The sequence below is a fragment of the Gallus gallus genome, chromosome 1 (genome assembly GCF_016699485.2).
Source record: "Gallus gallus isolate bGalGal1 chromosome 1, bGalGal1.mat.broiler.GRCg7b, whole genome shotgun sequence".
Lineage (NCBI taxonomy): Eukaryota > Metazoa > Chordata > Aves > Galliformes > Phasianidae > Gallus > Gallus gallus.
Window position 1 is genome coordinate 9,568,867 of NC_052532.1, and position 25,558 is coordinate 9,594,424.

Sequence of the window (25,558 nt, forward strand, 5' to 3'; positions counted from 1 at the left end):
TATTTCCAGCAAGTTGGTGAATATCTTGAAACATTGTTACAAAAGGAAGTAATTTGTTTAACTCTCTTTTTCCCCTCCCATAACGTCTGGTTTATTAACCTCATTACATTTCCATAAATTAAATCAGTATGAGAGGAAATGATTAATGGAAAATTGTTTCCTCAACAACATTATTCCTGGTCATTAACAACTTCAGCAATCTGTAGTGCCATATAATCTAAACACATTATAGTACTTTTAAATAGTCTAATGTTTTATTACTCTTCTCTAAAGTATAACAATCATAGAGCCCAGGAGACATCATTACAAGCATTCTGCAACTACACCCTGAGTTTTCTCACTGCTTAGAGTTGGCTATTAAAAAAGTCTTATCATGTCCTAGATGTCTTCTTTGCTGAATAATAACGAAGTTTGAATAAAACTTCATAATGAAATTAACTTCATATATTGAGATGTTAGCAGCTGTTACGGTTTAAAACACACACACACACACACAAAACAAACAAACAAACAAACAAACAAAAAAAACCTACCAGGGATTGTTACAAAGATAATGATGGAGATTATCCAACAGTATGCTGATATGAGAGAGTTTGTCTTTTAAAGTTTTTTATCATGAAAACCTTAAGGGAGCCCAATTTGTAAATGTTGACGGTTTACGGGCTGGTCTGGCCCGGTTCCGTGACTAGTGGGGTGGAGGGATTTTTTGCAAAATCCGCGCCTCCGGAAAAGGGAAACAGGGTACCCCCCACAAAAAGAATAATTAAAAAAAACAGCAGCAACAATCTGAGGAGAAACAAACTAATTTACTAAATATAGTGTTGGAATGCACAATAACACACTGTAATACAATATAATTCAATATAACTGTTAATAAAATCAAATATAATTGAGAGAAGGATTGTCCAAGATCTAAAGGCCTTACACTAATACTGAAGCCTTGCATGCAGTCAGGAGCAGCAGTGAGACGATCCGAAAGTGAGCACGAGACGAGAAGAAAGGGCTTGGACCCAGGTCAGGTGACCTACAGGCCTTATATCTGTTCCCCTGAGCAGGAATGATAACAGTACTTGAACAGTCTTCTGGGGAACATAGTTCTTCTTCTCTTCCAGACAAGTACCCGGAAGTAGAGCATTTGCTCTTTAACTCCCAGTACACTGCATGATGTTATGATGTGGAATACTGATAACCAAAATCATAAAATCATGACAGTAAACAGATGAATTTATTTGATAATTAAGACTTCTTTTTCTTGGTCATTCTAATGTATTTATTTATTTATTTTTGCTTTACAGATAACCCAAGTGGTCAGACCCTGGAGGAAAAGATTATTTATGGAGTAGAGAATAGCAGCACTTTTCTTGAGTGCAGTCCAAAATCTCAACGTGCCATAGTCTACTGGCAATTCCAGAAGCAAAATGATGACCACAAAGTTGAGGTATAGTGGAAAAAATTAAGAGATGTAACTAGTCTTTTACATGAAGACGTACTTGAATCTCAGTCCTTCCCAGAATAATTCCTATCCATATTTCAATTTGAAGAAGTTTTTCTGGAATCTTTAAAAGTCTCCAAGAAGGTTTGCAGACTTATATCATAAAATGTTCATACACTATCCCTGGTCATATTCCCTGAAAAACAGAGTTTTTCATTCAAATATTTCAGATTTACTCATGTTTCCTTTCACAGATGGTCCATGCTATGTTGAATTTAAATATTACAAAGACCTGAAAACTAATTGTGGAAGAAAAAACAAACAAACAAACAAAAACCACATCACTCTAATTATTAATTATTCTGCTTGACTTTGTGAAAGGTAGTTTAACAGAAGTATTCTCTATTCACTACATGCTCTAAAACTGAACTACAGGTAATACAGAGTCAGAAAGAGGAATTGGGAAATGTAGTCAACCCACGGGTATGAAAATTTGTACACCTTTTTCATCAAAAGCAATATTCATAGGGGCAAAAATATGGACTTTCTCTGCTTCATTACACAAAGCTGATACTTTATTTTCCTTCTTCCCTTGTCACCAGCATTCTTACATTATTACTCACCCAGGTTCTTAGTGTCTTAGTGTCAAGCTAGGTCACACATGTCTTAAGAGAATAATCTACTCTGGTATGAAGTGAAATCAAGCTAGGAAACAAAAGCTTGTGTGTTGCATTACAGCTTTTGGAAATATACACAGACTACACTCTTTTTTAAAACATGTACTAACTACTTAGTTAAAAAGATTATATACTTTTGCTTACTGCTTTATTTGCATGAATAGAAAATCATTTAGAATTTATTCTTTATGGAGAGAGCAGCTAATGGGTTTCATACCTTTTCTATTCACAACTCCACATAGATTCACAAAAGGAAGTTATATTCCTAGATGTCAATTCATTCAGAAATATACAATATTTTGGAAAGCTGTGTGTTGAATATTCAACATTTGAGGTTTAATCCTTACTGTTCCTTTGTAAATTCTCCACTTATCCAGATTCCCTTTCCATTAATAAGTGTGTCTATTGTGAGGAACAATCGAATGAGAGGTGACCTTTCCCACATATATATTTGTGCTTAAATAAAATATAATGGTAAATGTGGCATCTATAATTAAGTCAAATGAATCCATGCTGGATCTGCTGATTAAGGGTTTGCATTTTCTCTGATCTAACTAACAACTCCATCTAACAGAAATGCTACTGAAATTTATTGAGTAGCAGATGGGACAAATGAATGAATTCTTCATACTCTATCCTTTTTTTTCAACGCATGAATAGTTTGTCCAGAGTATTGGATCCTTCTACAACTACAGACTAAAAAGGTTTCTATTCTTGTGTTTTTGGGTCTTTTTTAGCCAAGTTTTAGAAGCTGAAAGGAACGATACTGAGAAACTAGTATGATTAGGGGATAACTTTGGAGATATATGAAGGATAACTGTTGAAATTGCCATATTTTTTTTTTTTTGATACAGATAAAAGTGGATGATCGAATGATCCGGACAGAACAGGGCCTATTGCTACGAAGTCTTCAACGGAGAGACTCTGGTATTTATTTTTGTCATGCTGTGGAGCATGGCTTCATTCAAACTTTGCTCAAAGTGACACTGGAAGTAATTGATACTGACCACTTGGAAGAGCTGCTCCATAAGGAAGAAGACGGCGATGCCTCCAAGACCAAGGATGCTACCAATAGCATGACTCCTAGTCAAAAGATCTGGTATAGAGACTTCATGCAGTTAATCAATCACCCCAATCTCAACACAATGGATGAATTCTGTGAGCAGGTTTGGAAAAGAGACCGCAAGCAGCGCCGGCAAAGGCCTGCCAATGCGCAGGTGAACACAAATAAGTGGAAGCACCTACAAGAGAATAAAAAAGGTAGGAACAGGAGGACCCATGAATTTGAGAGGGCACCACGGAGTGTCTGAGCTACATTACCTCTAGAAACCTCATCTAAGTAGAAACTTGTATAGACAGATAACTGGAAAAAAAATGCAATATACATGAACTTTTTCATGGCATTAAGTGGATGTTTACAAGAGTTGAAAGCTCAAACAATTTCCACCGGGTTTAAATACAATATATTTCTAACTTTCCTAGTAAGTCCTTCGTCTCTGCTCTGATTCTAAGACCAGGTAGACCAGAGTTTCAAGGATGAACACTCAGCTGGACATAGCTTACTGCTCAAAAAGTTCTACAAGAGTTCAGCAGGCAGGTTTTGCTTTCTCTGTTGCCTGAGATATAAATGAAATGCTGTATTTCATGCTGTCGTCTTCAAGAAAAACAAAACCCACTTTTCATCATCAGCACCACCATTCCTAGACTATGTATAAAACTGCATGAACTCATTAAGCTGATGAATGTCTAAACACGTGATTGGACACAAGGATTTGTTCTTGTTTTGTCTACCAGTTCTCCTGTTTATGAGTACTAGAAGAGGAAAAACAATGCTGAATGAGATTGCGGAAATCTTAACAACATAAGCCATTCATCATCTAGAAGAACAAAAAAATGTGGAGTACACTGGCCTACTACTGATGACTTCTTTCAGCTTTGATCTAAAGATGTATTTTATTAAAACTATAATTTAAATATACCATGAAAAATATGCAGCAAACATTAGCTCTTTTCTAAAATAGATTAGCCTCTTTGTCTTAGAAATATTGTACTTCCTAATTATTGGTTTAGAGGGGAAAAAAAAAAAAAGACAACTTCCAATTATGAGCTACTTTACTCTTTTGTTTGGAAAACTTTCCAGGGGAACTGGTCACAATGCAGTTAATCTCCTCCCCACTATCCTAGTAATCTTTATGACATGTAACTTCAAAGCAATTTAAAAACTAAGCTATTTTAACATGAAAGTCACCGTGTAGCATGGAAGTCTTCTACATTCTTTTCTATAAGTATGGTATTTGAATTGACTCAACTTGTATAATACTTTGCTGTAGACTGAACCAATGAAGAGGAGAGCATTGATTTTCAGTTGTATATTTTTTTTAATTAAATAAAAAAAGGTAAATAGCATTAAAATACCCTTTACTAATTACACATTTTCTTTCTTGGTTAGTAAATATTTGTGAATGCTAATATTGAAATGATGTCACTAATAGACTGTCATACATCCTTGAACGAACTTTGCATTCAGTTTAAAGTGTATGGTTCCCAATTCAGTGGTAGAAAATGTGTCCACACTACTGATTCCCAGTGTTTTATTCTTTCTGTGGGCCAAATCACCTGAAGCAAAGAACTAGACCAAATGCATTCAAATGCTCTAGGCCATAACCTCACAACCAGCTCTCTGTTTTAAAATCTAAGGGACTGTTTTATCTGGGAGTGATGTCTGCTGCAGTAGTAAATTGGTGCAATTCAGCTTAAGACTATTTTATACTAACAGATAATTTGGTCCTGCACTTCTGTCTTATTTTGTACAGGAGAGCAACAGGGTAAAACAGACAATGCACTTGCACCATAAGTCAGTTTAGGGATACAAGTAGTGGATTTATTCACCTCAGCACAGATGTGCCTTTGGTCTCCAGTTCTATGGTGTCCAGTTCTCATGAGGTTATCTTCCTCCACCCTTCCATATTTTATTTTGATGGAGTCAGGAAATGGCATAATTTCAAGTAATGTAATTGTGGGGAAAGTTACTAGAACAAAGTTCTTAGTTTGCTAAAGTAGCTTTTTATATAAAAGTGTGTCTGTATTGATGACTGATCTGTTTTGCTGTTATTCACCCCAGATTATTTAATTTATCAATCACAACACTATTAGCCTTATCATAAACAGAATAACACAACTGCTGTGAAAGCAGCTCTCACAATACGTCCCAGTCCCCTTGCCTCTCACTAATTAAAGTATCCTAATTAATGAAAACTTAGCTTCTTGCTTTCATAACAATCTGGTTTTAAGATCTGATCACTTCAGTCTCCTTTGAATCTTTTGCAGATGATGAACTTGAAAGTTTTTTACCATTTAATTCCTTAGGGGAAAAAAAAAAAAAAATCATTGAATTGAGCAAGACAAGACTGAGAGGCCACAGAAAGTGTTTGGGAACTTAGTTTTGAAGCAACTTTAACTCTCCTACATTTACTTTGACTCCAGTGATCATTTATTTTCACTCTTGTGAACAATAGAATGGTGTCAAATTCCCTTGTTTTTGTGATGTGCTGAATAGGGATAGATTAAAACATAGGTTCAACTACATTCTTTCCTGTATGGAAGTACTAATTTTCAGCCTTCGATTAATTTGTGAGCATTGTTGTCAGCTGAAGTATTTATTTGTAATCACAGAACACTCTTCAGTGTTTTGTGTGGGGCTACTGTGTACCATTGAGTCTCTAGAATGCTGGTCATTACAAAAGGAAACAGTTTTAAAATTAACCTCAAGAGAATTCAGTGGAAAAATACAAGTTGATTTCAACAGAACACAAATGACTTATTTTCCTTTCTTACATCTTAATGATATTATGATTTAACTTTTTTTTTCTGTACTGTGCTCATTTTTATAGCAACTTATAACTCAAATGCATACCAACCTCTTTCACCACTCCTTAAGAAAAAAGCAGATTAAGTTAAGTCTGGATTCTTATATGTGTTTTTCTGTATAGAAAAAAAAAACAAAAACAAAAACAAATATCATTAATGGGAAGAAAATTACAAAAGCTGATGTTTTTACCAAGACCTGGCACTCTAATTGGATAATAGATATCATCAGATGTCTTACTAACTTCAGTCCACTCCTCACTGACATAAGTAGTTGTCTTGTTTATGTTTTTGTATTCTCTCATATAAAGAAGAGGGCAGATAATTAAACCAGCAATAGAAATGGTTGATTTTCCTGTTGATATTATGGTCAAATTAAAACAACATTTAATACTGATGTGAAATGAACTTTTTTTCCAAAGAACATAGGCCTTAATAAATTCATAGATAGAAGTATGCCCTGCAGCTTCATTAAAGCTCATACCCCCATTTCTGTCATTATTTTTTAATGCATCATAAGGGTTGACAATAAAGGTAATATCAGTGTTTCTGTTAATCATCAGTAAAACCCACTAAACCTATAGACTTAATAAAAAGTAAGAAGTTGTGTTTTTGTGGGAAAGAAATAAAGGATTTCATTTATAACCATAAAACTTGAGTTTTTTTTCTCAAGATACATGTTGGAAAGGAACAAAAATACATCAGATCTGATTCATCTACATTTCGCACTTGCATGATCACTGAAGACAGGAATTTGTTCAATGGCTCCTAAAAACTGTATGATTATGTTTAGTTATAACATCAAACTGAGAAAATGTGCATCTTTGCAGAACAGAACTAAATCTTCATGACCCACTAAAGTCACAATGTAAAAAAAAAATTAAATTAAATGCATGTGAATGCGCATTTACTGATCCTTTTTATGTATTATTTAGTGAATATCAATGGTATGTGTTTAATAGTTCGGTTTTTGCTACCTACACATTAGCCAAAAGAGGTGTAAATATTTTTGACTAGATAAGGAGGTACACTGTAAAGTACTGTTATCTAGAGGTACTCCATTTCAGTGTGTTCAGCATAATACTAAAATGCAAGATTTTGCCACACAGCTGATAAGGTGGTTTATTTGCTATATCAGTGCCAAAATAATGTGCTTATTCTTTAAGCACATTCCTCACTGCATAGTAAATAATTCTGCTTCAGTATCTATCACTTCAATTCAGATGGGAACTAGAAAACTGGAGAGAAAAAAATGTAATTAAACTGCTGCTGTAAATTATTTCTTTTAGCATGTATTCAGTTGTTAAATAAACATTTCTTCCAAATATTTGAAGTTCACTGTCTTGACTGTTTACCCAGAAATGTGTCCTGTAACCTTCATGAGCATGTGGAATGCATTGTTGCCAATATAACGTTATCAATGTATATAAGCTCTGTTTATTAGGCCAGAAAGGTTGCTATTTTTATTAATGGTGTTTATTGTTTATTTTTGAAGAGTACAAAGTAGTAATGTCTAAAATGAAAACTTCAAAGTTATCATCAGCCTTTTTGGCTCTCGTGTAGGTAAATTGTGCAGGTAAAGTTGCACTTATCCACATCACTGTACTCTGCCCATGAACAAAATTATCAGCCTGGCTGTGCCAGTCTAACGGATTAGTATGGCTATGCTGCTTCCTTTTGGAAGCTAGCTTTCATTGATATCAAGTACAGTAAATCAATTTTTGTCTGTTGTCTGCATACCCTTGTATTAGGCAAATCTAGAAGCTATTTAAAAAGACCTGTTTATTGCAGGGGAGTTGGACTAGCTGACCTTTAAAGGTCCCTTCCAACTCTGAGAACTATTTGATTCTATGATTCTATGAATATACCAGACCAGTTGTTTGAGGCCGCAAGTCTTAGCATGCAATAGAGGCACTGATATAATGCTGAAAGCTAAAATAAAATAATCTTCAATAAAATATAAGTATGAGGGAAGTCCTGCTCCATACTACTCTATGCTGCTACAGGGCTTACAGTCTGTGGACTGGAACCTGGCATTTTCAGGTAAATAGGCTCATCCTTGATGATCTGCAGTTATTTCTCTTCCAAATGCAGATATGTCTTTCTGAAATAACCAATCAGTAATAACAGTACTTCTCTGATTTAATTTTGTTGACCTTATTTAGCTGACACAGAAAAGCAGAAAAAACCCTACAAAAATATACACCTAAACTATTCCTAATAATTAATGTGCATGAAATCATGACCTTTCTTCTTTGAGCAAAGAAGAAAGATCTCATGAAAAACAAAAGTTATGCATTCACACGGTGTGCAAGCTTGCCATGTCTACTAATACACTAACATGTACCACTGAGCTGCATCTGAGGCACACTGAACTGGTTTTGAAACATGAGTCTTGATTTGGTTAAAGATCCAATGCTTTTTTTTAGGCCACTGCATCTTACAGATTTGTGTAAATTAAATCTGGTTGTCTGTCCTGTAAACAAAACTCATCTTTACGTTCCTCAGAATGGGGTATTCCTGGAGCCTGCAATACTTCTATGCTTCATGCGGATATATTGTACTCATTGCAGTGAGGATTTCAAGATAATCTTTTTTTATAAGTGTGTTAGAATGAATTATGAGTGTTTATGCAAAGGTAAATAAAGGTGCATGTTTCTACATGGTGACACGATAAAGTAGTCGTGCTAATTCTGCTAGATATTCCAGTACATCTCATAAATATAAGTATTCATTGTAATTTCTCATCTATTTCTATAGCCGGAGGCAAGAGTGGAAAAGAGTAGACAAAAAAAACTGCAGATATTTCAGCTATGTTTTGCAATGACCATTCCCTTAGGACTTTCGGTCTCACATGTCAACTTTTTTCGTGGTTTGCAGAACCATACAGAAAAATTCATTCCCATAAACTCTGCTTTCAATGAATAATACTACATTGAATAGTTCAGTAAACCAGAACAAACAGACAGACTGTGAAAGTTCCTCTGAAGAAGGCTTAAGTTTCCTCTTTTGTTTGTTATTTTACCATTACAGTAAGGCCACTGGTGCTCATTTTGTTAGTCTTTTGTCAGCACTTCTATTATAAAGCCTGATTTTGGGGGATTTATAATTTTGTCTAAGTCAATTCACTACAGACTAAGGGTTTTAAATACTAGCTTTTAATCCAGAAATGGTTTTACAGAAGAATATTGTTAAAATGTGATGAGTTCAGTTTTGAAAACATAATAAAATAAAATAAAATAAAATAAAATAAAATAAAAATACAGTTTTAGTTATATCTGATGGTTGTTTTGGAGACTGTGCTGCAAAAAGAACAGGGAGCTGAGTAAAGCACAGTGAGCATAATAAAAAGCTTCTCACTTCACTGGGCTTTGAGTTTGTTTTTAAAGCATCTGAATGCTGATCAGTAATCTTAAATGAGACAACCACTTACGCATATTTTTCCGTGCTCAGTCATGACTTAAGGATACAATGCTGTCCATATCTGTAGGAGTAGTTTCATGCAAGTCACTCCATGTCAGTCAATACAATTTGATTTTTAATTTCTAGTCTACATAAACTCAACTCTTACCCCTGTCTAATAGCAGTTTGGCTTGCACTATAGAAGAAAAAAAAAATCTTATTCTCTTTTTCATATTAGATAGTTTGGAAAAAATAATCTTTTGTTATGATATAATTGAAATTTAAAGGATGCAACTGACTTAGGTCTGTTAGAACATTGCAGAATTCTCACTGCATTTTCCATTACTAATGCAACTATATGCAAACATCACTCTTTTAAACACCCCAGTGCTTCTAGAAATTTTCAGTTGAATTTTTTGTCGTTAATGCTAGCCAACACACTTAGCTAAATCCTCAACCAAATAAATAAAGCTCTGTTCCACTGCCTTTTTTATTGTCTGGAATCTATCAAATGTTCAGAGTACCGAAACATATCTCAATTTCTGTGCTATTTGCTATGGTTCAAAATGTTATATATGAAAGCTAGACAGTTAAATGCCAGTGTAAAGCAATTAAATATAACAAGAATTCAAACTATGATAAATATTTCACACATCTCTGTTATCTTCATTAACTATAGGAGTTGAATGTAGAAGTATTAAACTATTTACAGTTAAGACCACTGTTGCATGTCAAAATAGCAGACACAACGCAGTTAAAAAAATCTTATTTGGACGGAGTGGATCATGTGCATGCTCAGCAAATAATGGCCATTCATCATCTAAAAATTCTCCAATTTGATATTCATTGTGATTTGACAATATGTTTGTAATTGTACACTCTGTTGCCTATTAGAAGACTGTTACTGTAAATATTAGAAACTGGTGTTAACCCTGAATCCTTTTGTGGTGTTTCTGCATCTGTAAGAAGTGAAAACTTAAATAAGGCTCCACAGGTATGGTGCTTTCAGAAATTGCATTGTGATTAATGGAAAAGTTTTTGTATCATCACTAAAAATGCTGGAAGAGGTCCATGGGCAGAAATAAAGAATGCCAAAATATACACATGGCACTGAAACTAATGCCTCCTATTTATTTGATAGAACAAATTCTCAGCTACAGTACACTCTTTTTCAACATAGGCACCATACTTAGCCAATTTGTATAGATGAGCCGATCAAGATACTTATCTTTTCATGATGTGACAGCTATGCATGACTGTCCAGACTGTGGCTTGTCTTTCATGTAGCTGTTGCCAGTGATGAAATGAACCACCCACTGCCTCATCATGTTCACATCCATTGTTTAGTCACCACAAACATTCAGTAGTTGTCGATGAATGTCAGTGAGTGCAAGTTTTTCTGCTTGGAAGTATTCAATTACACACTTTTGTTTCATACACACTTCATGTCAGATGCCAATTTGTCAGATTACTCTTCTGCTGTCATCTGTTGTGCAACCACAAAATATAATGGAGTATTGGAGGAAAGCAACCTCTCCTGCCATACCACCAACATCTGTCTCTGACACTGTGGGTTCACAGAATAAAATAGGAGGCATTACTTTTGGAGCAGCGCTCATCTGAATATTTTTAATTGGGAGAACATGAAAAAAATATTTTAATATTCATAGGGAACAAGGTCACAAACTGATAGCCTATATTCAGATTTTACCAGTATCTGTAATTTAGTTTTATGTTCAAATCTAGAGATCTAAACACATTATTATCTATTCAGTCATTAGTATGAATGAGTTTCTTGCAAGCCAAGTAAAAACATGCCCCACTAAGAAGGAAATGCTCATTAGGGACATAAAGTGGTTCAAATAAATATTCAATATTCATGCTCAGACTAGTTGAGCTAGTTGGATTTCTACTGTAGAATTAGCACATATATCACAAGGAAGTAATGAACTCTACTGAGGAATGCATACGAATTTTCTCAAGGTAAGTCAATCCTGGTATTCTCCCCCTATACTGCCTTTTGGAATTGGAACTTAATTTGTCAGTGCTGAGAAACCACATCCCTAGTGCACTACCTAGTATTTCAGTGTCTCCAAACTGGTAGAATATCCTGAATGAAGTATGTTACATTATCCATTTGTTGCTCTACAACTCTGGAAATCTGAAGCATTTATCCAAGTCACCACAATCCCACTAAAATAACAATGCAAAAAAAAAAAAAAAATTAAATTAAAAATGGTAAAAATCAAGACTTAGGGAACAACCAATCTGCCAGTCTCATGCCTGTGCTGGAAAAGATCATGGAGCAGATCCTCCTGGAATCTATGCTAAGGCACATGGAAGACAGGAAGGTGATATGGGAGAACCAGCATGGCTTTACCAAGGTCAAATCCTGCTTGACCTTCTATGGTGGCTTTCTATGATGGTATAACTGCATCAATGGACAAGGGAAGAGCCACATATGTCATCTATCTGGACTTCAGTAAGACCAGTACCCTCCAGCATCCTTCTCTCCAAATTGGAAAGATACAGATTTGATGGGTGGGCTGTACGATGGACAGAGAACTGGCTGCAGGATCAAATCCAAAAAGGACAGACTGAGAGAGCTGGGGCTGTTCAGTATGGAAAAGAGAAGGCTCCAGGATGAGCTGATAGTGGTCTCTCAGTATCTAAACAGGGGGCTATGAGAAAGGAGACAGACTCTTTAGCAGGGTCTATGGTGACTGGACAAGGGGAAATGATTTCAAACTTAAAGAGGGTAGATTTAGGTTGAATATAAGGAAAATGTTTTTTTAAAGTGAGAGTAGTGAGGCACCAGAACAGGTTGCTTGTATGTGTGGTTGAAGCCCTGTCACTGATGACATTCAAAGTCAGGCTGGGCCAGGCTCTGAGCTAACTATCTAGCTGTAAGCTGTTCACTGCAGGGGAGCTGTACTAGGTAGCCTTTAAAGGTCCTTTCCAACTTTAAGGATTCAGTGATTCTATGACTGTAAAATTATATACCATTTTCACAACGCATCTAAGGAGTGATTATAATTATTGCTAACCTATGAAGTCCCAGTCTTCTCTTCGAAAGGGAAACACACAGGCATTGATCCGTTTCATTTTAGAACTATAGACCTAATAGACAGGTAAAAAACAGGGAAAAAAAAAAAAAAAAGGTTGGAAATGAATGAAATCTGCTTCCATTGTAAGCACTGGAAATTCTACCATTAACTCTAATGAAACAGGATCAAGTTAGGATTTACAGCTAAACCGTATCATTTATAAGGACTTTGGGAATTCAGAAAAAGTTAGGCCCTATATGAAAATCTATCATGGTAGAGAATGAGTAGTACGGATTTAAAGAAACAGGGCATTACATTTCTAGTTCCATATACATATGACATTGCACTGACATATCACATAGCCTTGATTTTGCATTTGACTTCTTTGGTATACGAGTAACAAATGCTGATGTGATCACACTATTTGTTTTACATATGAGTTTAGATTTCCTTTCTACCTCTGGAATTATGTGTCAATCTATTATCACTTTGAAAAGTGATTGGCACCTTTCAGCACCAGACAATGACTTCCCAGGTTTCTGCTGTAGATTTTGATGTTTATGATGAAATAAACTTACCGAAGAAAACTAAGTAGAACTGTCGGTTTTTCATATAAACACTGCTAGGGGGTATAAACTTCTTGTATTAAAAAGTAGTATATTTTCACATCATAAAAAGAGCTCAGCCTAAATTTTAAGCCAACTGTTTTGAGTCTGGGTTTTCTTTTTTTCCACATCTTTCCTGAAATGATAAAAATAAATGAATATAGAAAATGCAATACTGGCCTACAAAATTGGTATGTGTCACACAGTACCATATTTCAGAAGAAAGGAATTATCAACTGCTTCAGAGGATGGTGCAAACATTTCTTCAATCAATAGCAATGAGATAACCTGCCCCATAAGAACTTTGTTCCTTGTATTCATTATTTAGAAGATACCTTATTCAGTTCAGCATTCAGTTTTCATAAACAAATTTCTCTCTCTTTTCCTCAGGAACAAGAAAAGTTATGTTTTCTGAAAGCATTTGGGACTGCTTGTTCAATTATAGGCAAACATGATCACGATAGTGTTTTGGGGGGCTGAAATAAAATTGCAGTACTAGAAATACTAGCTTGCAGCTCATTACCAAGATACTGTAAACCAGACTCCTTGTGATTCACTGGATAACTTCATACATAAAATGGAAAATTTCTGTCTTGAAGTGTCTTTATTTATCTGTTTCATCTTGTGCTCATGGTTTCTTGCTGACACAAATATAAAAGAGATTCTAGTGAATACTGCCAAAAGAAAATAGCAAGCACTGGGGAAAGAGCAGAACTGAAATGGAGTATGTAAGGAAAGCATTAGTCATGGATTGGAGGTGCTGCACATTGAAAGCAAACAGGCAGCTGAATTCAGTCCTCAGGAAGGGAATCTAGAATCCAGATTTCACAAGTATATGTAGAAAATGCAGTATGAATGCTTTCCTTTCAAATCTATAAGCTTAAACCGAAAGGATAGGGGAGGGAAGGGTATTTGTCGTTGTCAATCTGGAATATCCAGGAGTGGGAAATTCAGAGTCTGTCATAGTGTTTCTTTAAGGGTCAGAGCTGCAGTAAATGTAAAAAAGAACCTCCAGATCTAATTCTGCTTTGATCTGATACATACCTTTCTTAAAGCAGAAAAGTATCTTCACATTTCAGAAGAAAAAACAATTATTCCCACTCTTCACATACTGTACTTTAACCTCACCCAAATACTTTGTCATTGGGATTGAAATTTTATGATTCATTTTTCGTTTGTTTTCAGTTATTATTTTTGTTCTTCCAGAGTTCCCATTTTCAAAGAGGCAAGTTTCCCAAATTTGATATGAAAGAATCTGTTTTTGCTATGTGCAGCTGATAAGGGGGCAGAAAATTACAGCTGTCATGAGAATTCTCATTTTCTTATGAAACTCTTCTTTCGCAGGCCCAAGAATTTCATTATAGCCTAGTAACCTCTAAGATAGAGGTGTAGAGGTGTCTTCGGTAAACTACACTCCAGAATTCCTAAGAATTCCTTAGAGTCATTTTTTTTTCTTTTCTTTTTCTTTTTTTTCTTTTTTTTTTTTTGACTCTCAAAGATCAGGACTCATTATTCTTTAGGGAGACCTAGTCTCTTAAAACTCTTAGGTACTTTAGAAAATCAATTGAAGAACGTGTAATCATTAATTTTTTATAACATAAGAGCATGCCTTCAGAAGTGTGAGATAAAAAGTTCATCCACAACACTGGACAAAATCAATGTATATATAAATATATAACAAAGAAAGATAGTGATAATTTATCAGAATAATCATCTACTACCTTGCAACAGTATGCAGCCCAGGAACCTCCTGGTCTGGAAGTGGTTTCTGTGCAACTCTACTGGTTTTCCATGAACTTTTCCAACCTTTATGAAAATACTTACCATCTACAATAACTTTTTGGTACACAGTTTCATATCTTTAACCTATCGTGTAAAGAATGGTACTTTATAATGTATATTCTGAACTTGTTATATGCAAGATTAATCTAATGTCACAGAATCCCTCACCCACAAATTTATACTAGAGTAGTCCCTGAGTAATCAGTCTATAATCACCATCTGCATGTCTTTTAAATAATTAAAATAGAAGATTTATTCATTCATTGTTTTCTGCCACAGAATTGTTTTCCAAAATATAACTGCTTTTAAAGTTTGCTAATTGCATTTTGTGTGCATGATATTTTCTATATATTTATACTTAGGTTAAATAATACTTTGGTTCTTGTCGTAATAATAAATAGCCCCTGTAGCAGTTCAACAAGAACTCTGCATCAATGTGAACAATTTAATTCCTGACTATGAAAGTCTAAGGTACAGTCTGCGATTTGAGACAGGTGAACAGATCAGGCTACTAAATCTTAGTATAGAATGATTTGAATTGAAAGTGACCTTCAGGACCATATAATACTAAACACCCCTGCAGTGGGCAGGAATGTCTTCCTCAAGATCAGGCTGCCCAAAGTTCCATCCAACCTGAGTATCCTGAACACCTCCAGGGATGGGGCATCCACATCTTCTCTGGACAACCTGTTACAGTGACTCACCATCCATTTTAAATCTGCTACCCCTCATCCTATCACAATAGTTCCTGAAGAAGTGTCCTCATCTCTCCACAAGCCTCCTTTAAATAGGCTGTAAGGAACCACCTTCTCCTCTAGAATAAATAACCTCACCTTTCTCAGCCTTCTTTCACAATAGATGTGCTCCAGCCTCTCTGATAATAGTCATGGACCTCCTCTGGACCCAGGTCTATGTCTTTCTTGTGCTGTGGGTCCCAGAGACAAGTGCAATATTCCAAGTAGGATTTCACAAGAGAGAAATATGAATATAACTCCACGTATGTATAGCTCCAGTTAGTTAAACAATAAAGATCATAGAATCATTAAATATCCCTAGTTGGAAGCAACTCACAAGGATCATTGATCTATTCTTATAAATGACAAAAAAAATCTGTATGAATTTAAATGATTAAAAACTCAGTGGTCCCTAGAGAGGTATTTAGATACAGTACTTTTTATTTTCTGGTGTAGATCATGAAGGTGGAAAGAAGTCTTGTGAATTACCATGTTTAATCATATTATTCACAAATAAGAAGATGACCTGCACAAAAAGTGTGATCGCAACCAAAGGCAAGGAGGTAGTCAGCTGCCAAGAAGCTCCAGAGAATAGTGAGATACTAGCGATTAGTCTAATAAGAAACTATTTCAACACAACAACTAACTGATTGCCAAGTACTGCCATAATAAAAGAGAAAAATGAGAAAGATGTTTTAACTGAAGACTACATGAGAAAACCGATTGCCCAGCTGAACTCAGAACAATGCAAAAAATAGCAGCATACCTCTCCTATCATTATCCATTTTATTTTCATAAGCATCATGGGAAATTAATTATGATGACATCTGTGATAAGCCATCATTAATAATAGTACTGATTATAATTTGTTTCTGATTACTCATATGAGGAATAACTAAAAACAAAAACCTGATTCCACATGTGTGTCATAGTCTAGTGTCTAGATAAACCACTCTAAGTGCTCTTTAAAAACAAATTAATTCAATAAATAACAGAAAACTATACTGATAAGAGACAACTCTGCTTCTAGAAACACTACGTGTATTCATTGAAGGATCAGGATCATTTTGTGCTGCTTGTAAAATGCACTATGCTTCCTACTTAAGGAACTTTTAAAATACTGTCAGGATTTCATTGTTTGGTGTGTGAACTTTTCTATCAACCAAAGCGTGTGTGGAGACTGGAGTAGATGTCAGTGTATATATGTGAACATTTAGCACATTGCCCACAATCAGAATTCACCATTGGAGTGGAATACCAGACAACTGAAAGAGGAAAGACATCTGTACATATTTGAAACTTCAATGACTATTCATCTTGGCATTTGTTCATAAATGTTAGACTAAAATTTAGATTAAGATTGAATTGAAGGATTATTTATTCAATCTTCATCAAACATTAACCTTTCTGATACATTGTAGAAACAGGCAAGGTTTCTTCAATATTTAATTAAAAGCATGTATATTTTTTCAAATCATTTCTTTTATGAGTGGTCTTTCTCTTTGTGGGCTACTTTGAATATCACAATAAATGGTACAGCTCTTTGTTGGGAAAGAATAATCCACTTAAATAACTTCTTAAACCACTTTGATTTCCTTTAGAAGTTTTTATACTAATCAAACTTTGGAGGTTTAGTATTATCACAATCTTAATGCAAACATAGCTAAGTTTTTATTAGTCCAAGCAATCTTTACAATTTTTTCAGGCATACATTCAGAATGTGATTTGATCTATACCGGCACTTAGATACTTAGATACTGTCACATCTTCATTAACATATTTCTTTTTTTCATTACAATACATATAGGAAATACTGCTCATGCTACTTAAGAGCTGTGAACTTAGCCCAAGGATAAAAAGTGCAGCTCAGTAATATTACCTGAATGCCTCAGTCAGAACAGTCTGAAGCCAAAAGTCTATGCACCCTTCCTAAATAAATGGATATGCATTTCTACATATTCTACATATGCATTTCTACATTCCTTGTCTTTGTACTATCCCAGAATTATTTGCAAAATATATGGCATTTATTAAACAATCCAAGTTTCATACCACAATTTTTGTCAGATATGAAACCTTTTCTTTTTGTGTGCGTGTATGTGTATGTGCATTTAACTGTAAAAACATTTCAATCTTTTTTCATATTCTCCCTCATTTTAAAACATATCTTGTTTCAGAGTTGATACATACTATGACTTCAAGCCAGTTCTGTATAAACTGCATGGTATCTTTCAAACGTATGAAATATATTTGATCAGCTATCTGGAAAACATGATTTTTCCATATGGGTTAGTTTTCACACAGGGAGTTTTGTATTTCTGTAGAGAACATAATATACTCAGACAAATATAATAGGTAAGGAGTTGCAAACCACTGAGTGGGAGAAGCAGGTGTCCAACAGGATTTTCACATAGAAAGGTCTTAGAGGTCACTGATGGTGATGAGGTCTGAAAGATTCCCAAATCCTCATAAAACTTTTCCTTCCTTTCCCAATACACTAATCTCCTGCTGCTCTTGATAATCCAGTGACTCAGAAAGTAAGACCTGTTTTATTTTCTTTTGCTTGTCAGAAGTAGATTAAATGACAATTTACTGAATTACCATTTTTTAAGACAAAACGAATATTCACAAAGGTCTTCACCCAGTAGAATAACCTTGCACTGATGTGTCAGTATTTGTCTTTCTAATGTCAGACTAGAATCTCCAGGGAACAAAAATACAATGGTAGTAAAATTTACAGCCAGGTATGGCTTTTCCCACTCTCCTAAAGTGGGAGCACAGACAATTTGATATTCTTGTCCAGCAGAGAACTGAGTGATGTCAACCCTTTATAAAGGGAATATTTGATTGCTACTTCCTTCTGCTTTACATTTCCCACAGTGATGGCTTCCATCCAGATGAGTTAGTTGATCTTTGTCTTTATTGTCTCTTACTCTTTTTTCTGCTTATATGATTTAGTTTTGGTTATGATTTGTAAGGATTTCCTTGTGTTTTTGTCCACTTGGAGATCTCTTTGTAAATTATCCTTCATCTTCTGATGTTCCCAGTTCCCTTCAGTTAAAGACTGTTTCCACAAAAGAGAAAGAAGACACTGCAGGGAATTATCTGAATGAGATGATGATAAAATCATAGAATGGTTTGGATTGAAAATGAACTTCAAGTTCATCTAGTTCCAACCTACTGCCATGGGCAAGATTACCACCTACCAGCTCAGGCTGCCCAAGCCCCATTCAACCTGGCTTTGAACACATCCAGGAATGGGGCATCCACAGTTTCTCTGTAAAACTTGTTCCACTTCTTGACCACCTTTGAACAGAAGGATTTCTTCTTATATCTAATCTAAATCTACCCTCTTTTAGTTTTGAAACATTAACCCTTGTCCTATCACTATGCTGCCTAATTGACAGTACCTTTCCAGCTTTGTTGTAGGCCTCCTCTTAGCCACAGGAAGTCAGCAATGAGGTCTCCCAGAAGCCTTCTCTTTTCCAGGCTGAACCACCCCCACCTTCCTCAGCCTTTCTTCACAGGAGAGGTTCTCCAGCAATCTGAGCATCCTCTGCTCTCATTCCATCAGATCTACGTAGTCCTTAAGCTGGGGGCCCCAGAGCTACAGTACTCCATGTGAGGCCTCATGATAGTGGTGCAGAGAGGAACAATTACCTCCCTTGCCTGGTCGACCAGACTTCTTTTGATGCAGCCCAGGATACTGTTAGCAAGTACACAATGTTAGCTCACATTGTGTATTTTGTCAGCCAGCACCCCTTGAGCCCTTCTCATGGCACCTCTGAATTCATTCTCTGCCTACTCTGTATGCATGCTTGGAATTACCCTAACCCAGGTGTAGGACCTTGACATTTGTTGAACTTCATAAAGTTTGCACGGGTCAAACTCTAAAGCTTGTTAAAGTCCCTCTGGATGATATGCCTTCCCTCCAGTGTGTTGAAGGCATCATACAGCTTGGTGTCGTTCATAAACCTGTGGAGGGTGCACTCAATCCCACTGTCTATGTCCCTGGTAAGAATAAATAGCATCAGTCTCAGTACTTCAGTACCTCAGGTTCCTAAGGAAGATCACTTAGCACTGGAAGGTTCGGAAAACAAACAAACAAACATACAACATAACAACAATGAACCAAAAAATAAATGACCTTTTTTGATCATTTTACTGCTATCATTTCTCTATCTTAATGCAGCAGACCTGGAGTAACTTATGAAGATTAATGAATACTGAAGTTACAGTATTAGTCAAGCACCTTTCTTAGGGTACGTAGAGCTAATATATCAAGAACACTACACAGAAGAACAGTGGTTTTCAGACTGCACCCTCAGTTAACAGTACAACCATTTGGCAGGCTTTGATTCTTTTCAGATTTAGCCTCCAGCAAATCTGCATCTGTTTTTCACAGAAAAAAAAATAAATAAATAAAGGCTAAGAGGAACTGTGGAAGAACAGTGAATATATTTTCTCACATATAACAAGATAACCCACATCCTTCCAGACATATTGCTCTTTGAAAGTAAGATGAGAAGATAACCACAACTCAAGTCAAATTTAATATGAGAAATCATAAGTGGGTATAATGTTGAGGAAGAGAGAACAGGTCCAGGATATCAGAAACAGCAAGACGTTTCAGTAAATATCTCATGCATTAGTTGAGTATGCATGTAATTCACAGTGTGTCTGTTGTTAAGATGTTCTGCTGTTAAGCAGATCTAAATGGCTAAGAATGAAAGTACAACATCATGTTCAAAATCACTTTCAGTGTCAAAACAGAAAAGAGCTGAAGTGGAACAGATAGGCAACTAGATCCCTGTAAGTGAGGAAGCTTAGCTGATGGGGGCCTTTGTGTTGGCAGGACTCAAGGCAGATGTGCAAGAAACCATTCTCTTTCTCAGAATAGTTACTCACTTTCACATTTTGCTACAGGATAAGTACAGTAACTTTCTATCACTTATGATAACTATAAATCACAGGGAAATTAGTACACTTGAACAGTGGAAAGAATCATAAATTCCACATCATAAAGAGTAGAGGTACATGCTACTGCCCCAAACAATGACATTTTAATTTCATCCCATGCTTTCAAGTATGATTTTTTAAAGTTTGTGTGCTTATGAGGAAAAAATAGGGGGGGAAAATAAATGGAATAGCTAAATAAGTTAATATAGTTAAATAAGTTAAATACATAAATAATAGTTAAATAAGAAAAAATGCTTAAATATTCAGAACATGAGTCTGAGAAATGTTGTGAGAAATGCTAATGTCAACGTTTTACGGGCTGGTTTGGCCCAGTTCTGTGACTAGTGGTGTGAGGGGACCCACAGACCCACGGCCCGGGAATGGGAAAAGGGGAAAAATGGAAAAAGGGTAGAGAGGGGGGCCTAAAAACAAAGCAGCAGTAATGATCTGAGGAGAAACAAACTAATTTACTAAATAACATATCGGAATGCAAGATAACACACTATAATACAATATAATACAATATAATTGGAATTTAAGCTAATAAATCAAACAAAATGAGAAAACCGAAGGCCTTACTCTAATGCTGTGATGAAATGGCACCCGCAACAGAGACAAGCCAAGCGATCGAAAAGGGAGAAAGTAATCTGCAAACAGCTTTTTATCTTTTCCTTCTGAACAGAAAACAGAAACACAAATAATGCAAAGTCCTCTGGGCTATGTAGTATGTAGTTCTTCTTCTCTTCTGGGGCAGGTACCCTGAACTAGAGCATTAACTCTTTGATATCCAGTGCACTACATGATGCTATGATGTGGAACACCGGTAACCAAAAATCATAAAACCATGACAGCTAACTAGTTTCATTGCTGCCTGGAAAGAAGTTCAACTTTTAAGCAAAATTGTTGATGTTTTGTTTATTTTTTCTAGCCATGTGACACCCATTCTTTTGAGGAAAACAAATTGTTGAATATTTTTTTGTAAATAATAAAACATCATTAAAAAAGATTAAGAAAAAATACAACATAGTTGTACAACACCTAGTTGTGTGTCCTCTGTAGACTTCATAATTCCGTGGGCTGAGTATACTATTTGCTGTTACACAAATTCAAGAGCATTGTAATTCTTTTTGTAACTATTTTTAAATTTGCTAGTATATCATTATATAAACAGGTTTGCTATAAGGCAATGGCAGATAAGATCTACTGACTTTTTTAGCCTTAGGAAGGCTACAGAGTGGACAATAGGATTTCCTCTTCAAATACACTGTTGACAATGTCTGTCAACAAAGACACTAAGAAAATGGACATCTTTCACCAAGTACAATAGGCAAAAGCCTAAAACAGAGACAGTGACTCAGACTTCCTTTAGCACTTCTACTACACCTTACTTTCTGATGTGATGAATACATGGAAAGAGGTTGGTATGTTTTTGGATATGGCTCAGTGGATGGTTGCTGCTGGCTGGGGATGTATTTCAGATGTGGTAATTGCTCTCTAAGATGTGTATTTTTGTACTTCATTAATGCAGAGTTAGCCTCTGGGGTAGTTTGCATTCAGATTGCATTGATAAAGCAAACAAGGATTGTTTGCTCTCAGTTTCAGCTGTGCAGAAGTGTTGTAGCAACTTGTGGAGGATTTTATCAACTGACTGTGTTTTCTGTTGAGGCTCCCTCTGGAGCAGCAGAGGTGATAGCTGCATATTCTACAAGCAGATCCAAAGCTCTTGAGAGGCAGCCATCTGGTAGGGCTTGAATTTTTGAACGTTACATTTGCAGTAGAGCTTGTTATTTTGCCACGTGCAAAGTAAATGCATAGGAACAAGAAAATCAATAAGTATCACAGAAATATGCAGTATGATTTGGATAGAAACATTCAAATCTTGATGTCTTAATAAAATATGTGTAAAAGGAAATATTCTTCACACTGTGGCTTTAGGCATTTAATTTAGGCAAGTGAACGATACCCTAGGCACTCTTCTCCACTCAGCAGAACTCCCTGTCACCAGTTCACCAATTCAAGCACCTCATCTACATGGTTCAGCTGAAATGGTGTGAATTCTTTACTCTGTCTCAGTTCTGTTTAAGAGCTATTAGGTATGGGATGAGGAATATACTTTTAAAATTGCAGTGGCTCTTTCCAAGTGGTAGACATTTTTATTACAGACTGAAGTGAGGGATGAATATGCTTGTGTAGTGCACACATAATTTTGTAGAAAGATTATTCTACTAAGAACTGTGCTCCTGAGCTCCTTTAAACTAGGACAGTATGTATGCAATAATTTCTTAACCACACTGATGCTTGGTTGCCTGCATGCTAATTAATTTACTGATGCAGATTCTCCTTTACTTGAAACAGTAGAAATAATGCTTTTGAAACAAAATGTTTCCAGATGTTCATAAACAGTGACAGCCCTGCATGGAGTTCTTCATGAGCTTCTCTAAGTGATGCAGTACTGGCCTGGTTATATTCACATCAGATCTGGCATAATCAGAGGTATCACAGTTTCTGATGAAATTTTTTAGGACACCATATGAAAATAAAGAAGGGTCAAGAGCTCATTCAGAAGCAGTTCGGTTGTTCCTTCTTTGTTTCAGTATCTAAAGAGGGGCTATAAGAAAGTAGGAGACAATCTCTTTAGCAGGGTCTGAAATGACAGAACGAGGGGAAATGGTTTCAAACCAAAAGAGGGGAGATTCATGTTGGATAGAAGGAAGCGTTTTACAATAAGGATAGTGAAACATCGGAACAGATGTTGCCCAGAGATGTGATAGATGCCCCAAACCCCTGGAGACATCCAAGGTCAGGCTGGACCAGGCACTGAGCAACATGATCTAACTTTAGGTGTCCCTGTTCATTGCAGGGGGATTGGACCAGATGACCTTTAAGGGTCCCCTCCAACTCAAAGAATTCTATGATTGGTGGGAGATGAATGTGAAGGGAAATCAGCAGTCACCTTACTCATCCTGACTGGTCAGCAGGGCCCTTGTTCTGCTTCTGCTGTGAAGCTCTAGCCAAATAGTCACAAGCAGAAATGTTTATTGACCATGGATTTATCATAGTATTTCATAGCGAGAAGGCTTAGGAATAGACAATACTTCTGCAAGGCTGAAATGCCATACAGCAAAAAGTCAGCAAACAGCGTGGTAAATCACAGTGATAACATTGCTACTTACAATAGATACTACAAGGAAAGCCTCTGCACTAGCTGGCAGGAGCAGGTTACTAAGGAGGGATACGTTGGACTTGGCAGGGACATGGCAGGGAAAAACAATGACAGAGTGGTAATTGAATCTGCCTTGTAACCAAGGCATTGGAGATGAAGTTTCTTCAGCTGTAATCTTGCTGACAAACCAGAAACTGAACCAAAATCACTTTTAGTGCTGAGACATCTGGATCCTACAAAAGGTTTGTATTTGCATTATGTTAAACTATCTATTCTAACCTACCCCACTGTCCTGGTTTATCCACCTGGAGAAAGACATCTCGTAGAAACATAACCAAATATAGCTGTTATAGGAGCAGAGGATTCAGTTAAAAACCTGGTATGGTAAAATTCCCCACTAATGTCAGCAGGTTTAGGAGAAAATCTGCAATAGGATGCAGGTCACCTTGGCAAAGTTCTCCAGTCATTTCAAGGAGAAATGGAATTGTGCAAGGAACTGTTGGTCAGCTTTTTGCAAGAAGCCTGGAGAACTTATTCCCACCTGGGGGAACTTTGTCCTACCAACTAATTTGGAGAACAGGAAAAAGGAAATTGCACACTGGCAGGGTTTATGCTAGACAATGAAGCAATCTCCTTATTGCTTAAACATGCAGGCTGCATACCTTTTACTCTACCTCTCTTTTGTTGCGGTAGTCCCCTCCCTCTCCCAAAAAGCTGAATCAACATGAAAGATCAGCAGACATACTATGTTTTACACAACAGAGAGTGGCTTTTATAGGGCTTTGTTCCATCTTGAAAAGATTAAGTGCACCTGCATGTGAAGAATCCCTATCCCTCTGAATAATCAGGCAAAGGCACCTCCTTCCGCACGGCACAAGCAAAGGACACGCTTGGGCTGCAGTCTGTAACAAACCCTGTTTAACCAAGAATGGATTCTACAATTTGTGAGGAGCAATGCTGCCATCCAGCGGATCTTCTCCAGAATAAAAGCGAATTTAACAGCTGTAGGGTAGAGAACATTCTCAAAGGGAAATCTGCGTTTTTCTTGGTATAAGTGAAAATCCGGTCATTTTGTAAGCTTTTTTTTTTTTTTCCCTCTTTTTTTTTTTTTTGAACATTTAAATTAGATGACACACTATGACTGTACTTTGATGTAAAGTATATTAGTTCATTTTAAATTATCTGCAGCTATTTAAAAAGATTTGGATTTTGTGTGTTTAACTTGATAATCATTCTTCTTACATAAACATGTAGATGCTACACTTTAAAATAAATGTGTCCTAGCTGAAATAGTACTCTTTTGTTAAGGTACACATCAAATTTTAAAGCAGAAGACATATTTATAAGCTTAATTTAAAGCTCCTGTGGACTGTTTTATCATTCAACAGGCTTGGGATCAGGCCCTGTTTGAACAAAAAGGAAATTTGAAGTTATGCAATCTGGTTGAAAATTATCATGCATATTGCATGTATTCATCCCTAGGGACTGACAGATCAACAGGTAGCATTACAAGGGAATTTCCTGATATATATCCCTTGCAAATTCCATTCAGGCATAAATGTTTTTATGTACTGGAAAAGCGAAGCTCAGTCTGGTGAATAAGGCAGAATGATAATCTGCTCCTGAGGCAAATCACATAAATTCCCTTTGCTTCCATTTCCCTCTGTCTAAAACAGGGATAATCTACTTTGCAGGCAAAATGTGAGCTTCCATACATTGTGAATTACTAATGATTTTGAGCTCTTCAGAAAGAAGGGAATATTTGTTTACTACTTGATAGTGTTTGTATAAGACATAAATCTATCAAAGGTTTGAAGGAGTTTGCATTACCCCAATCCTTCCAGCCCTCCTCTTCCCAGCTAACAGCTCTTAGTAGTCCCTCTGGCTCCCAGG

The 25,558-nt window shown here is 36.1% G+C and overlaps 1 protein-coding gene across 3 annotated transcripts in view; it reads left to right on the plus strand.

The window, feature by feature from the left end:
* SEMA3A (semaphorin 3A) overlaps positions 1 to 7,300 on the plus strand; it is a 289,537-nt gene extending 282,237 nt beyond the window's left edge. For 2 of the 3 annotated variants that reach the window (XM_015295177.4, XM_040654804.2), the window contains 2 exons: positions 1,296 to 1,438; positions 2,964 to 7,300. In XM_015295177.4, coding sequence (XP_015150663.1) covers positions 1,296 to 1,438; positions 2,964 to 3,419 — 599 coding nt within the window. In that variant the 3' untranslated portion in view covers positions 3,420 to 7,300. 3 annotated transcript variants of the gene reach the window in all.
* Positions 7,301 to 25,558: the final 18,258 nt, after the last annotated feature.